General features: G+C 36.7%; 1 protein-coding gene across 1 annotated transcript in view; it reads left to right on the forward strand.

Annotated features, from left to right (window-relative positions):
• lgr6 (leucine-rich repeat containing G protein-coupled receptor 6) overlaps positions 1-16445 on the forward strand; it is an 84518-nt gene that overhangs the window by 25800 nt on the left and 42273 nt on the right. Inside the window, exon 2 of the mRNA XM_082145059.1 lies at positions 11323-11394. Within this exon, the coding sequence (XP_082001185.1) occupies positions 11323-11394 (72 nt within the window). The remainder of the gene's footprint in view (positions 1-11322; positions 11395-16445) is intronic.

The raw sequence follows: 16445 nt of genomic DNA on the forward strand, positions 1-16445 counted from the left end.
TGTACAAAACCCATTCACACAGATCAGCGAAAACGACTAAAAACGCTGTATTATTCATGCCAGGCCAGTAGTTGGCGATGTCGAAAGAAACGAAAGAAACATTACACACCTATAGACTGAACACGTAATACATGATGTCATCTTTTTCACAAATTCACGTTTTTGTAGTTTACACAGAGACTTTCCGTTTTCAAAAATTCACATTTTCAGTCTACCAAAACGCATAAAAAGTGTTCCGTATTTAGTTGAAAATGCTGTTGTGTAAACGACCCCTGAGTCTAGCTTGTATCATAATCCCATTAAAATTCAATTAAATAAAGTAATCGGGTTACAACTATAACCATTGTTCCCTGAGAAGGGAACGAGACGCTAAATCGATGCTGAAAATCGATAAAAACTCGCGCTGCGTCGATAACGCTTTGGGAGGCGTTCCCAAAGCGTTATCGACGCAGCGCGAGTTCCCACAAAAGGGAACCTTAGTCATTGGGTGAGAGAAGTTAAAAAAGAAATACTTCAAATAAAATAACCATTGGTTGAGATGTAAAATTAAATAGTAGACCTTGGTTATCAAGAGAAAACTTTTTTAAAAGCTAATACAAATTAAATAGAAATAAATCTTAAAATACACCTTGGTCATGAAGTATTAGAAGTTAATTAAAAAAGCAAATAAAAATGAAATAAAATGAATGTGATAGAAAGGTTATATAATTTAAATAAAATGTCATAAATCGATGTAATAAATATGAATTAAATTAAATAAACCTTGGTCATGAAGTGAATAAGATAAAAAAAAAATACTATAATAATTACACCTTTGTCAGGTAGTGAGAGGAGTTAAATAAAATAAATGTGATAAAAAATATATATATATATCTAATGTAATAAAACTGACAAAATAAAAAAAAGAATCTTGGTCATTAGTTGAGAGAAGATTTTTTTTATTTTTTTTTTATTTATTTTTTTTATTAATAATTTAAATAACCATAGGTCATGAAGTTCAACTGTAACCTTGTTCATGATTTGATAGAAATTTGCTAAAATAAAAAGTAATGTAAAGCAATCAAATTCAAATCCCTTGCCATGAAGCAAGAGCGATGTGCCGTACTGAAAGCTCATTGTGCCCTCAGGCGTCTCTATGGCCTGGTGTTCCATTGAACAAAGAGGAACCCCTATCCTCATTCTGTCTTTTAAAGGGCAACTATGATTTTTTCCTTATCGCATGTTATTTTGTGAAGCTTTAACTTCATTCCTCCTTCCTCTCCAGGGTGGTCTCCTCTGAAGCCAGTGTAAAGACACTTTGAGAAGCTTTGGCCCCTGACCTACAGAAAAGAGTTTGTGAGTTAGTGAGTGTCCATGCAAGGGAGACAAAAAACAGGAAACGTGCCAAACAATGCTCAGATTGTTCCAGTAGTGCTAATAAATGGGTCGCTGTCATCAAGGGGGTGAGAAAGACATAATATCTCTAATGAACACTCAAATAACACTCGCACCGGCCTTATCAACAAACAAAGCGGCACGAACTATAGCGCTAGCTTATCACTTTACTGTCCTTTGTGTGTGAGGTGGGAACTGTTCGCAGGAAACAATCTCTGAGCCGAGTTTAAGACTGTTGTTTTGGGTCCCTGGGTCTCTCTGATATGCCATTACGTCAACTTGGAGTGAATGATGAATTGAAGCATGGCTCCGACCTCCACACTTTGCTTCACCCGAAAAGGGCTTGAGGTTTCTCACCATGGAGACTGTATCAACTTCTCCCAAACAGCCTCTTAATCTATGCATCTGTCTCACCCACTTTTCCCCTTTTCCTTTCGTCTTCGAAAATATTCTTATGCTCCTCGGCAGGAATTTTTGCATTTGTCAAATAAAATTCCCAGAAGTTTCCTTGCTGTTCACAGTGAACTCGCCCCAAAGGTTTCTTACTAATGTGGTAGGTCTGACTCAGGGATTGAAGTCATCATCATCATCCAATTCATCATCATCATCATCATCATTGTCAACTTCTGACACACCTTAATGTTTTTTTTTTTTTTTTGAAACTGGAAAGTGCTGAGCGCACTTGTGACTTAGGTTTCCATCTAACTTTTAGCTTCTGCAGTGGAGATGGTGGTTTCTCACATTAGTTCTAGGCAGACTGTATACAGTAAATGCAGTTATTATAATGGGAATAGCATGTCATGCTTTTGATGATGAGCTGGCGTGAGGCAGTAGAGATTAAAGCATACCTGTGCCAGGGTTTGGCGGAAGGAGCGAGCCCTCGAGAGCCACTTCAAAGATGGCTATTACATCTCCTCTCTGTAGCTGTGCCTCGACACGACCGGCAGAGCAGTCCAGTCATGTCTCCGGCGCTGGATTCCTGCAGCTCCTGCTTTGGTCTTTGTCCACCTCCTATATGCACTTGATGTGAATGATGTGGAAACTATTTGTGTAGGCCTGTATCAAAAAAGGTCACAGTGATTTTGCCAAATAAGACATGTTCCTGGAACAACATATTTTGTTGATCCAACATTCTTGTCTGAAAATGTAGTCCTAACCCTATCCATAAACCAAGTTATCCCTAAAATCAGAGGGAAATGATGGTGAATAACATTGATGTAGAAGCACCGAACACTGGTTGTAAGTCTAAACTTGACATAAACTGTAAACCTCAAATCTGATTGGTTGATTGGAAAGTTGTTCCATGCAGAATCAACAAAGATGTTGATCTGGGAACATGTTTGCACAACAACAACAACAACAACAACACACACACACACACACACACACACACACACACACACACACACACACACACACACAAAACAACAGAGAAAATAAAATTTACTTTGATCATGAAATAAATAAAAAATAAAATAAAATAAAATAAAATAAAATAAAATAAAATAAAATAAAATAAAATAAAATAAAATAAAATAAAATAAAATAAAATAAAATAAAATAAAATAAAATAAAATAAAAATATAAAAATATAAATTAAATTAAATTAAATAAAATATTTTTGTGGGACTCAAAGTAAAAAAAAAAACTTTTTTTCCCCCATGGAATGGTTTGTTCTGGTTGTCAAAATGGTAATCCCCCTAAAAGCTTTCATGTCATATTTTGATTCAAAAACATTTGTTATGTGCCTATAACACACAACAACAAAAATAAAAATAAAAATAATTTGAACTGGGCACAAAGTAGACATTTAAAAGGTTTTTCTTTTCATCATCTTGGACATCCTTATTTGCCATTGATCCAATATCCAAAGGCATAATCCTACTGTAAATTTAGCAGAAAAACTAACATTCTGCTAAATAGTTACATTATGTACATTTCAAGTATTACACTAAAAGTAAAGGTTCTTCAGTGGCATCGATGGTTCTTTGAAGAACCTTTAAAATCCATGGAACTTTTCCAGTGAACAAAAGGTTCTTTATAGTGGAAAGGGGATCTTATTTTTATTTTATTTTTAATGTTCTTCACACTAGGAAAAAAAAATATATATATTTTAAGAACTAGGCGTATTCACTTAAAGAATGGTTATTCTATGGCATTGCTGTGAAAAACCTCTTTTGGAGCTGTTATTTTTAAGAGTTTACATCCCAATATATACACCATTAAAATTGGTTGAGGACATACAAGACCTTGTCTTCTAGAATAGTGAAAAAATCCTGACTATAATTTCTCAGTAAATGAGAAACATCTTTATTATTTAAGGGGTAAAAGTGAGACAGATGTTTCTTCTTTTTGGACATCAACCCAATGGCATTGGGTGTGTGTCACTGACCCAGTATGGGATGCTATAAGACTATATTTAGCAGAAAAAACAACAATTGTTATCAATGCATATTCTATTAAATGTAACTATGATATGTCTGCTAGTACAGTAAATACTCTTGACTATCATTTCTCTGTAAATGATAAACATCTTAAACCTTTATGGGATTGGTGCGACACTGTGCTGGTAGAGTCAACACATGCCGTCTTTCTCTCTCTAGCCAGGCTTATGTCATCATGCGTCCTTAGAGGGCTAAAAATGCTTTTGTAACCTACACTTCACCTCTATCCAGAGCGTTAAAGTCATGAAAACATGGACCGCTGGTCCTATTTCACTTAATCATCCACTATATATAAAGGAGTCATTCTACAGTTGCGGCAGATGCTGTCACTCACTTTAAGATCAAACGGCACTGTTATGATCAATAAGTTATGACATAATATGTTTTTGCATTGCTTTAACTCATCAAAAATAAGTTAAGCAACTGTCAACTTTTTTACAAGTTATACAAGAAAGTCAGTTTAATGTCATTTAAGTTGAAATTACTTAAATGTCCAAGTTGATTGTACTTAAAAAATGTAAGGAAGCAACTTGTTTTTTTACAGTGTAGAAAACCAAATACCTGTTCTTATAAATGGAAAATGTATAATAACAATAATATAGTTATTTAATAAAAGCAATAAGACACTAAGGTCATGCTGTAGTCATATATCAAGGCATCTCCTCAACTTGAAAGTTTAATTTTACATATTTTTCCAATGAAAATGCCGAGGCAGCTGTAAAATGAAGTTGAAGACAAAGGCCGGAATAACATGTAAATGTGAGATGAAGGGGGGAAAGCGCAGTAGAGAGAGGCAGCAGCTGTTTGAAACTAGTAAAGTCTTCATTGCATGTGTTGACGTTTACGAGTATCATCTTTCCGATGGCCGTGCATCAAAACCCCTACATGTGCAAACGGTGGGGGAATGGGGGAAGAGATTGCGAAACAGCCTCGATATATACCGTCTCCCGCAAGGCATACTTGCCGCCTTGCCTGAACACACTTAGTAATAACTGAAATAATCATCAGGAACCATGTGTTCAGCGCCTAAACATGGCTGCCAGATATTTCCTTTAGTCTCAAAACATCGTGCTTATGACCTCTTGTGAACCGCCTATCACATCTGCCTTTCTTTAATTAAAATAGAAAAAAACGGAATAAAATAAAGAAAAGCAATATCTTTTTGATTGCAGTGGTTGCAATAAGAAGCTGCGTGTGGAGTGTGAAGAACACAACTTTCTCCGGAAAGGCAGCAGGAGATCGGTTACACCTCTTAATGTCTTAAATCAACATTGCCCTTTTGGCGGAAAAACAAAAGTCGTTTTCATTAATTGTAATTATTGCAGTAAAAACCAACATGTGTTTGTAGAAAAAACGAAGGATTACCACATGAGGGAGCGGTTTTATATTGAAAAGAAACTGTCAACAGCAGGGTTATTATTATCATACACGGAAACTGAAAACATAAGCTATTGACTTTTTCGTAAAAAAAATAAAATAATTAAATTAACTACAGATAAGATGAAAGAGAGAGGTTAAAAGTAACAAAATAAAACAAAATTATAGCCGAAATTAATAATCGTTTTCATAGGCCACATTTACACAGAAGGTCTTGATGCTCAGTTCCGATTTGTTGACTATATCCAATCTTTTTGACGACCAGCTTACATTTCTTTCAAAAGTGACCCATATCTGCGTTTACTCTATACACTTGGCAAAACAACCAAAGGTAGATGTACTAACCCGGAAAAGCTCAGGCTGCAAACAGCGCGATTTGCAATGAACGCAGACAAAATGATAATACAAGTTTTTGCTTTCCGCATCATCTTTAAAGGGCAGCGAAACATTGGGTTGAGCCTTCGTCCTCCATTGTGCCTTTGAAAAGAGTCATGTGATCGCGGCTGGTGTCCTCCTGAGATGACATCATTCGCCAGCGTCGCTTTTTCAATGACATACGACTCGCATTGACAGGGGAATATCCGATCTGTCCGCTTACATGGCAGACGCAAATGCACGTATCCGATTCATATCAGATTTATTTCCACACATGAATGAGGCCTGAAACCGATCTGAGAATATCTGAATCAATGTGCTTTTTTACTGCTTACACAATCGTGGGACATATCTGATCTGTGGGAGGAAAAAATCGGAATTGGGTCACTCCAGTTTAATCTGTTTAGAAGACAGCCCACCTGCAGGTGGCGATATAGTCTGTGATGCAAGTAAGGTTGCTAATTAGCTAATACATTATTGCTGAGTAGTTTTTAGTTTTTTTTACACAAACTCTGGACCAAACCACTAAAATTAAGAAGCAGGTGATAAATCCTTATGGAAGCTTGTTTCTGCCACAGAATAAAACATTGCATAATTGCAACTTTTTATCTCACAATTGCGTGTATAAAGTCAGAGTTGCGAGAAATAAACTTGCAATTCTGACTTTTTTTTCTCACAATTGTGACTTTATATCATCCAATTCTGACTTAGTCCAGTTCTAAGGAAAAAAAGACTGACTTATAAACTCACAATTATGACTTTATAACACGCAATTGCGACTTTAAATCATGCTATTCTGACTTTATATCTCCCAACTGCATGTTATAAAGTTAGAATTTTGAGTTTATTTCTCACAACTCTGACTGTATAACTCGTAATTGCGACTTTATATCAGATGTAATGTACATGCGAGATGTAAATTCGCAATTGTGAGAAAAAAAGTTTCAATTCCCTTTTTATTTTTCATTCTGTGGCGGAAACAAGCTTCCATAAATCCTTGATCAGCTTGTCTTACAAAAAGTTGTTATATCCCATTATCCTCAGTTGTGACTTACTGATATGATTTTAGTGCACAGGTTATGCTGTGGTTTGCGGCCTGTTTTACACAGCTATAAATCCTTTCTTTCTGATATGGATTTAATATTCTGGTTAGTTCCCTGTAGCTGCTGTAGGCTAGCCGTCAACACCTTGATGGCAAACGCTCATTAAGTCATAAATACCAGCTCATGTGTGCAATATTGGGAGCAGTTCAAAACCCATACATTCCCTCCAGTTTAACAGGTTTGTGTTGACTGCATTCCATGCCACCATGTCAGTGGAAAACAGTGGTGGTCAGGTCAGCTCATTTCTGTGAGTGAAGTTTTCCAGGCCCCATCTACAGCAAATTAGCTTTTCACCTTGTCATGGTTGACACACTGACAAAACAAATAAACAGCAAAGTATCAAAGTCTCTGTGATGAATATTTTCAGACTTTTTCAGTTTATCTTCTCAAGCCTGGTGGTCTACGGTTATGAGAAGCTGCCCTTTTGGCTGTTCCAGACCTCCAGGGACAACAAATGAAGTAATGTTGCAATTTGGTTGCATCAATGTCGACTCGACATTGCCTAAATGTTCAAGGTCTTCGCAGGAAAAGCACTCCAGCCGATTCCTGATTCTTCTTAGCGCTACACCAACACCGCAGCACTGTTACACTTCTGGAGAGACTCAACCCTCGGCTTGAATAATTTATTGCACCTGTAGGTTGAGTGACACCATTGAGATCCATCAGACTGTGTCTAAAAAAATGCTGCCTGTCTTTGGTGTCCCTCAATCTTGTGTGTTTGAAAGAATAGCAATGGCATCTGACAGAGCAGTTAAAAGGAGTCAATGAATTCATTGATTTTCATTTTCTTCCACTGAGAAATAAGTCCTGTAGTTACTAAATATTTGGACAGTTATGTCTAAAGCTCATGAAAATGTGTTCTAGATCATCAGATATGGAATTAAAGGGTTAGTTCACCCAAAAATGAAAATTCTGTCAGTAATTACTCACCCTCATGTTGTTCCAACCGCGTAAGACCTTCGTTCATCTTCGGAACACAAATTAAGATATTTTTGATGAAATATGAGAGCTGATCACTTCTCCATAGGCTGCTAGGTGGCCCAAACTTGCTGGCCCAGAAAAGTTATTAAAGAGATCGTTAATATAGTCCAAGTGACTACAGTGGCTCAATCTTAAGTATATCAAGCGACGAGAATACTTTTTGTGCGCAAAAACAAACAAAAATAACGACTTTATTCCACTATTCATTTCCTTCTCTCTGGGCCTCTAGTTGGTTCGCGTAGTGTTTTTGCGCTGCGCGTCACACACATGACCAGCGTCGGCCAATAGTGAGCCTACGTGGTGACGTGTAACACAGACGCGCTGCGCAAAAACACTACGAGGCCCAGAGAGAAGGAAATGAATAGTGGAATAAAGTCGTTATTTTTGTTTGTTTTTGCGCACAAAAAGTATTCTCGTCGCTTGATATACTTAAGATTGAGCCACTGTAGTCACTTGGACTATATTAACGATCTCTTTAATAACTTTTCTGGGCCAGCAAGTTTGGGCCACCTAGCAGCCTATGGAGGAGTGATCAGCTCTCAGATTTCATCAAAAATATCTTAATTTGTGTTCCGAAGATGAACGAAGGTCTTACGCGGTTGGAACAACATGAGGGTGAGTAATTACTGACAGAATTTTCATTTTTGGGTGAACTAACCCTTTAAGGTATTATTGTGAACCCTTTAAGGGTAGAAAAGGTACAAAGTGTACAAAGTGTACAAAGTGTACAGTCCCAGTGACAAGCTAAACTAGGATGTTGAAGGCAGGAGACAAGGAGAAATAGTCCTGATATAAGGAAATTTCACACTTTCAACTGTTTCCCCACCAGTGTTTAAAAAAAAAGAGAGATTTTATTCTAGCTTCATGCATTCTTTTTTTATTAACCCTTGAATGTGGGTAAGTATAATTAAAGCTTCACAGTCCTAGAGCTCGTCCTGGGTCGACAATTCATTCAGTAGTTTTTATTTACATGCTGTTTAATATTTGATGATCGTGTTATTTTACATGTAGGCAATGCTTGTCTCTGCATCTTCTTTGCATGTGTTTTGATCAGGAGATCAAAGATTCTGTACTTTTTCAGAAGATGTGTAATAGCGCCCTCGACCGTATAACAGTGAACAAATGGATTGGTGGAAGATCCTGGCTCTTCCCAGTTTTGTAACGGCATTGAATAGTGTTCAAGTTTTTGAAGCTCCAAAAACACATCCATCCATCATAAAAGTAATCCATACGACTCCAGTGGGGCTAATAAAGGCCTTTTGAAGCGAAGCCATGGGTTTTTGTAAGAAAAAATATCCATATTTATAACTTTATAAACTATAATCACTGGCTTCCGGCAACGACTGTGCAGGAAAGAGTCGAGTTCCGGCGGAAGGGTGACCTCTGACCCAACATATGATGCAGCTATTCTTCTCTTATATCAAAATCCTCTAACATTTTTCTTTACAACTTCTTGTTTTAGACTTCTAATTAAATGATCGGTGTTTTGTTTTGTCCTCTGCACTTCGGCATTCATCAATACGTCATGCGTCGGGTCACAGAAGTCACTCTTCTGTCTGAACTAGACTTGCGCACGGCCATTACCGGAAGCCAGTGATTATGGTTTATAAAGTTATAAATATGGATATTTTTCTTTCAAAAATGCACCGCTGCGCTTCAGAAGGCCATTATTAACCCCATGGAGTCGTACGGAGTACTTTTATGATGGAGGGATGCGCTTTTTGGAGCTTCAAAAACTCTATTCGCTCCCATTATAAAGCTTGGAAGAGCCAGGATATTAATTAATATAACTCAGATTGTGTTTGGCTGAAAGAATAAAGTAATATATGCCTACTGTATGATGGCTTGAGGCTGAGTAAATTATGGGATAACTTTCATTTTTTGGGCTAACCCTTTATGATTTCAGAACACACTGTAATTGGTAAAGTATGAGGGTAAGCATCAATACAGTGTATATATCAATATCAATATATACCTGACTCCGAAATGTCTTTTGATGGAGTAGGTCAAATTTAAAAGAGAAAAAATATAAGATGATCAGGATGGTCCGATTAGGTGGAAGGCAGAAAACATCTGGAACACAACTACTCGCACACACTTACTGTGAACCAGAGAGGAAATTACATCCGTTGAACAATAATTCAGAGTGGAACGTTTTTTCCTCTTTTATTATTATTATTTTTTTTCCTCTCTCCACTCTTCCTCTCTGATGGATGGTAAAACGTGCAGGTGTGGGTTTTCTTTGATATGCGAGTCCACATGTTTCATTCGGAAGGGTCTTGGCAGCCTTCGGGAGAAATCGTCAAAGCCAGAGCCTCTCATCAGCGGACCCAGAAATCGTCCAGGTCTCTGACTGAAGGTGTCGTCTAGATCGAGCAAGGTCTATAATCAACTCTATTGATTAGATGTAATTGGCACAGCTGATAAAGACATCAGATCAGTCTTTTCTCATTGGGTTCGGGCAGTGCACAAAGTCACCACACTAACTCTGGCTCTGGACTCCATTAATGAATCGAAAGGGAAATTGAGAGAGGCATCTGTAATAATAATAATAGAAAGAAAAAAGCAACACAAAGCCAGATTTCACATGTTGTAATCAAGGGTTGTATTGTTGCTCTGTTTTTGAAGCCGGCCAACTGATGTAGGCGGTATTTGAAATGCGAGATCTACTGTGTTGGATTACTCATAATTACTCTAGGAGCAAAATCAATATTGTGCCATTTTTCATCTTGATTGCGCTTAATGCTTAATGAATATCGCAAGAACGGAAATCAATGATCACGACGAGGCTCCAGTTATGGCCAAAAAGTTAAATATGCAGCCGTGGAGCCTATTATGTTACATTAATGAACTCATAAACTAATCACGCATAAACTCATAAACTAAATATCAGGATTTCTCTGACACACGTAGACCTAGATTAAACAAATGAGGAGTTTTTGGCTGGTGGGTCATGATCCAAAATGAGTCACAGTTCTGATCTGATACAGCAGGAAAAAACAATGATAGACTTATATAATACATTAAAACTAACCACATAATCATGCATAGTTTCGTTATAATACACTTTTAAAAGGGAGGAGAAAACAAATTGACAAAATTCATTTGTTTCTTGATTATTGGGCCAGTATTAATTGGAGGTTTTCCTATTTTGTTACATATTGCTATAGATCTTCCTGATTATATTTATAAGTTTGATATGAAGACATTTTTATACAGTGTATTTTTATTTTTAAAAAACTTGATATACTTTCATTATGATATACACTACCGTTTAAAAGTTGGGGGTCAGTCATATTTTTTTTTAAAGAAATTCATATTTTTATTATAACTAAAATAATACTAATACTCTGCAATTACACAATCAATTTATCAAAAGTGACAGTAAATAAATGTACAATATAACAAAAGATTTCTATTTCAAATAAATACTTTGAACTTTCTATTCATCAAAGAATCCTTAATTATTTTTTTTTATCACGGTTTCCACAAAAACTGTTTTCAACATTGATAATAATAATAAGAAATGTTTCTTCATCATCAAATCATCATATTAGAATGATATCTGAAGGATCATGTGACTCTGAAGACTGGAGTAATGATGCTGAAAACTGCATAACTGATATCATTGCCATTGATCCTCTGTTTCTCTCTCTTTTTTATTGTAGGGATCTCAGTATGAACAACATCAGTGAGATTCAGCCCAACGCTTTCCACAACCTGCACTTCCTCAGTGAACTGTAAGTACATCTGAACGGCTTTTGAACCTGGACTACAGCGTATTTCAGTTGCGTTGAAATACACAAAACAAAAAAAATCCCGCTGATGAGTGGTTATTTATGTGAAGTGCTTCAGTGAAGGTTAAGTTGGAGAATGACGCAATTCCAGATGTGTTATACAAGACCTAGATACCATAAAACCACGAATAAATAAATAAATGAAATCATCAGCTTGGGTGATAATGACCTTAGCATGCGTTGTGCATTTGGGTAGTTAACTTACAGTATAACATGTTGATTAACTTTATCTCTGTTAAAAGTATTTTCATATAAATTTATTAGCCTATTTTTTTGTATATATATATATATATATATATATATATTATTTTTTTTATTTATTTTTTACCAACATTAAAATTCATATAAGGGATGGACCATTTCAATTCACTAGTATTTTATACTTGAAAAAAAAAAACTTCTTAATTTCTACTGTATACATGCTGTGTGTGTATATATATATATATATATATTGTAAAAACAGCTAACAGCTTAAAATATTTCTTTATTTTTTTTTCTTGCCCCATTATTTCTTGTTTAAAGCAGAACATTTTTTTTATAGCAGTTGAAATGAATGTTCTATGTGTTTTAAGTACAAATATTGAATATAGTGTCTCAATTAATATGAGCTAATTAAAGACGAATGCTTAAAAATAGAAACAAATAAACATTAATAGAAAAAATTACATTTTACAATTTATAAAAACCTAAAATAGTATAGCATTTAACACTGCAGGATGTCAACTACTCATATATATTGGGTCTTCATCGCATCAATTTTGATATTATTGTGGGCAAAAATGTCAATTCTTCATCGTTTCCAATGTCAGACACATTTAACACTGCATGTGTCAGAAAGAAATGCTCTCTTCAAAGCTCAAAGATGCTACAGTACTTCCTTCAGTACTTCATCAGAGCCACATAAAAGATCAAACATTATTTTATACCAACATCCAGCATGTACATATTCTGTCTAGACCTTTACATGTCAGACATCAATCAAAATAAGTAAACTAAAGCCAATATAGCATGTCTGCTCACACTTTTCCCCCTGAAGGACCAATTAGCTCAGGTGAGCCCTAGCGTAACCCCTGTGAGAGTCTCTGGAGAGCGTTAACACTGCAATGAGAAGCACCTGGCCGTCGCGGCAGCTCGCACATGTTCCCGTCAGCAGGAGCGGGAGCAGGTCTGCGGAGCAGCTGGGAGTCGGGACACCTGACTGACACTAACAGGATGGATTGGGAATGCCCAGAGCTGTCAGAAAGTGTTGGGGAACATGCAGACGGCAGGAGGCCTGCAGGAAATGTACAATTTTTCTAGGAGTCAATATTTATGGCGTGGCTGTCAAAGCAAACGGGCAATTTCTCATTTCACTTCACTAAATTAGTTCTTACTTCCCTGGGAATAGCGTGCTGTTGCTACATTTCAAACAAACAGGTTGATGTAGAGGAAGATGTCGAAGCTTCAACAAAATAGCAAACCTGAAACCATTCTGTCTGAAACCCTTGAGTCCTAACCCCTCTGTTCAACTAACTAACTAACTAACTAAGGCTAGGTGCTGCCAATTACCTCCCGATACACATCGTAATATGTCATCATGAGCCAATACATCAAGATGCATCACCATTATATTGTGACTGAAACTGCACTTCATTTTTTTCCCAGTGTCTCAAAGAAGGGGTATATTTAATCTTCCTGATACTGTGTTAATTGAACTTCAGGAAATTCTATGAATTCACACATAAATGTAATTCATCAATAATAATACAAATTAATTAATTAATAAAGCATTTAAAATATCAGTACAAGGATCTTATTACATAACAGGATTAAGGATTGAATTAATAAATAGAAAATAATAATAACAATTCAGTAGGTAACAAACAAACAAACGAATGAAGGAAAGAATGAACGATTGATTGATTGATTGATTGATTGTAATATTGTATCACAATATATTGATGATTGTTTTATAGAAGGTTTTATTTAGATACAATCTCTCTTTTACTAGGCAAACGAGTCCAAAGCAAACGCAAATAAATGAATATACAAACACAAAGAAAAACCAAAAAGCCACACAATAAATAAACACAAAAACATACTAGAATCAAGGAATAAAACAAAACAAATGCAGACACACCTACACATAAAACATGCTAAAATAAATAAATACAAATTATATATATATCTATATCAGATCAATAGATCAATAGATCAATATCTAAAGTGTTGACGCAATATTGTGAGAAAAAGAATTGGGACATAATGATATACGGCTGTAACGCCTCAAGCGATGCTTGGCTGATATACTGGAAGCGTATTAACATTGCCTACAGCTCATTAAAATCATCTCAGTTTTATTTTGACTGTATTTCTTTTTAAAGGAATATAATAGACTCCTTTGTTCCTATTCAATAACTGCTTTATTAACAGCAAGAAACTCCCAGAGACAGTTTGACTGAAAACACATTACAGCGGTATTAGCGTGAGATAAATTTCAAGCTTAGCTCTCTTTGATGTGCTGCTGGGAATGATGAATTTATGTGATTTTACCCTTTCTGGTACTCATTTACACCCCTAGGCACCGCACTTTGCAGAGTAATTTCACAAGTCTAAATTACAATTCTGAGGATCATCTGTAAAGTTCTGTAGCCTATGCCCCGGGGACGACGGCGGGCTCTTTGGGAGTTCTCGCTTTTTCTTTTAGTCTATGTTACACCTTAAGCTGCCCACAAAGAATCGAATGATTAATTGGAACAATCATATGTGATAAAATGCATATGATGAGAGAATACAGACAAGTCTTTATGTTTATGGTCCAGAGAGGCGGATCTGACCCGACCCAAACGCTATCCCTCAACATCCTGTGTTTGAGTTATGCGGTGCGTGTCTACTTCAATCAGAGTTCAGACTGAGCCATCAATATCTACTTGTTCACTTTTGTAACACTATAACCCACTAAAGTCCCTCAGCATTACATAAACTTCTCCCATGACCTGCGACTGTCAGATTCTGGCTGCTGTCCTATCAACTGCAAGGTCATCTGCGAGTGTGGAAGGGGGAAGAGGAAGTCTTGTTGTGCGCCTTTGGGACAGATGAAATGCAATCTGAGCCGAGCATGTCCTTTTTACTTCCTAAACCCCACCTTTTGACTTCTGCTCTACCTCACCTTCTTTAGAGTTGATGGTTTTCTGAGTTCCGTTCCAAAAGCTAGTGAGCTTTGTATACTGTCTACATGCTGTAGCAAATATTGGCAAGATTTGCTAACATCTTGCGCCAGAGCAAACCCTCTTTTGGCATTAAAGAACTACTGTCAGGAATTACTAAAGACATGCAGTGAAAAATTAGCACTGAAAAAGTGTAGACAGGGTTACTTTTGCGGCACAACTTATTGCATATGGTCTTGGCGGAATAGATCTGCTACATGTAGGTGTAAAGTGGTGACCCGAGGCGTGTAGGTGTAAATATATTTTTTTCTGCACAACAATAATTGAATCTTTGATGACTGATTAAGTGCAATTTACCTTTATTCCACAAGGTGTCAATGTCTGATACACAATGATAAAATGACGTTTCCCTCATAGTTACTGCAGGCAGAAAACAAAAGGATAGAAATAATCATCAGAAGAACTTGAAATGGCTCAGTGATTTACTGTAGAGCAAGTACTGAACGCAGTCAAATACATGTATATGTGTCTCTGTCACTTGATGATGGATCTGGAGAAAAAGCTGTCAGTGATCAAAATATTGATTTTGAAGATGTTATTGAAGAATTATATGTTTGACATTGCGAATATGAGCCAGATGTTGAATGTAATTTGAAATGAGCTCTGACGAAGACAGTGATGATGGTATAAAACATCTGCTCAAACTGAACCCTTCCAAGGTCCGAAAGGTAACAAAATATGCTTTATTTTACACTCCTGTAATTGTTACTCTAATATCAGGAGAGTTTTATATTATGACGACAGGTAGAGATCCATCCGTGTTAGATATAGATCCAGTCGCTAAAGACCCGAATACTTAATATTGATCGGCGAAACATTCATGCATGCATTTAAAGGTTACATATATTTTTTAAGATTTGAAGTACACTACAAGTGCAAATTGATTACAATTAAGTGTACTTTTTTTCATAAGAGACCTCACTAGATTTCCAGAAAAGACAAGAGATAAGTTTAAATTGTTTGTATAAAGTAGCACAAAATATATTAGAAGGCTTAAGAAAAGGTGGATGGGTATGAGACAGGAATTCCAGTCCTTTAGTATTAAGTAAAAAGTAGAAAAAAGTATAACCTTGATTACAGAAATACCTCGTACCTATTTCAACTAAACTTAACCATGATTTGCCCAGCTGACAAAAATGCAGTTTAAACCAGCCTAAAGTGGTTTATCTGGCCTTAGTCGTTTAGCTGGTTTCCCAACCTGACAAGTGTCCAAAACCCCTCTAAAACAATCAAAACAGACCAGCATAACCAGTTGGAAGACCAGCTAAACTTCATGTGCTGGTAGCACTGAAGTACAAGCTTCTTTCTCAGGCTTCATCCGTGACTGACATGTCAGCAATGTTGAGAAGAGAGCACTCCGATGCTAAAGACCTGGAATTCCTGTCTCACACCCGTCCTCCTGTTTTCTTAAGTCTTCTAATCTTCCTCATCCTGTGTGAGACTCAAGGCCACGGCCAGCTCCCCTCTCCCACCTTTCGTTCTGTGTCTGTAATGGCTCTCAGCTGAAATCACAGTTCATGGCTCCTTCGTCATCAACCAAACAAACCCCGGCCAGATTGCTCTGTTGCTTTATTATTGCAAGCTGATGCTGAGCCATTAGAGGGCTAAAGGTATCTCCATCTCACTGCAGTCCACAGGACACTGCTCATGGGGTTTAATGGGTGCATTGTTGCCCCATTTGAGAACGGTTAATCCCTCATGCGAAGGCCATTAATCAGCATCTCTGACGGCATTACGGCTGGCTGGAAATTCTGCTGGTGTTTGCTTTACTAATTGCGATTTGTAGCG

Source organism: Leuciscus leuciscus (assembly GCF_965113295.1).
Source record: "Leuciscus leuciscus genome assembly, chromosome: 18".
In the NCBI taxonomy this organism is placed as follows: Eukaryota; Metazoa; Chordata; class Actinopteri; order Cypriniformes; family Leuciscidae; genus Leuciscus; species Leuciscus leuciscus.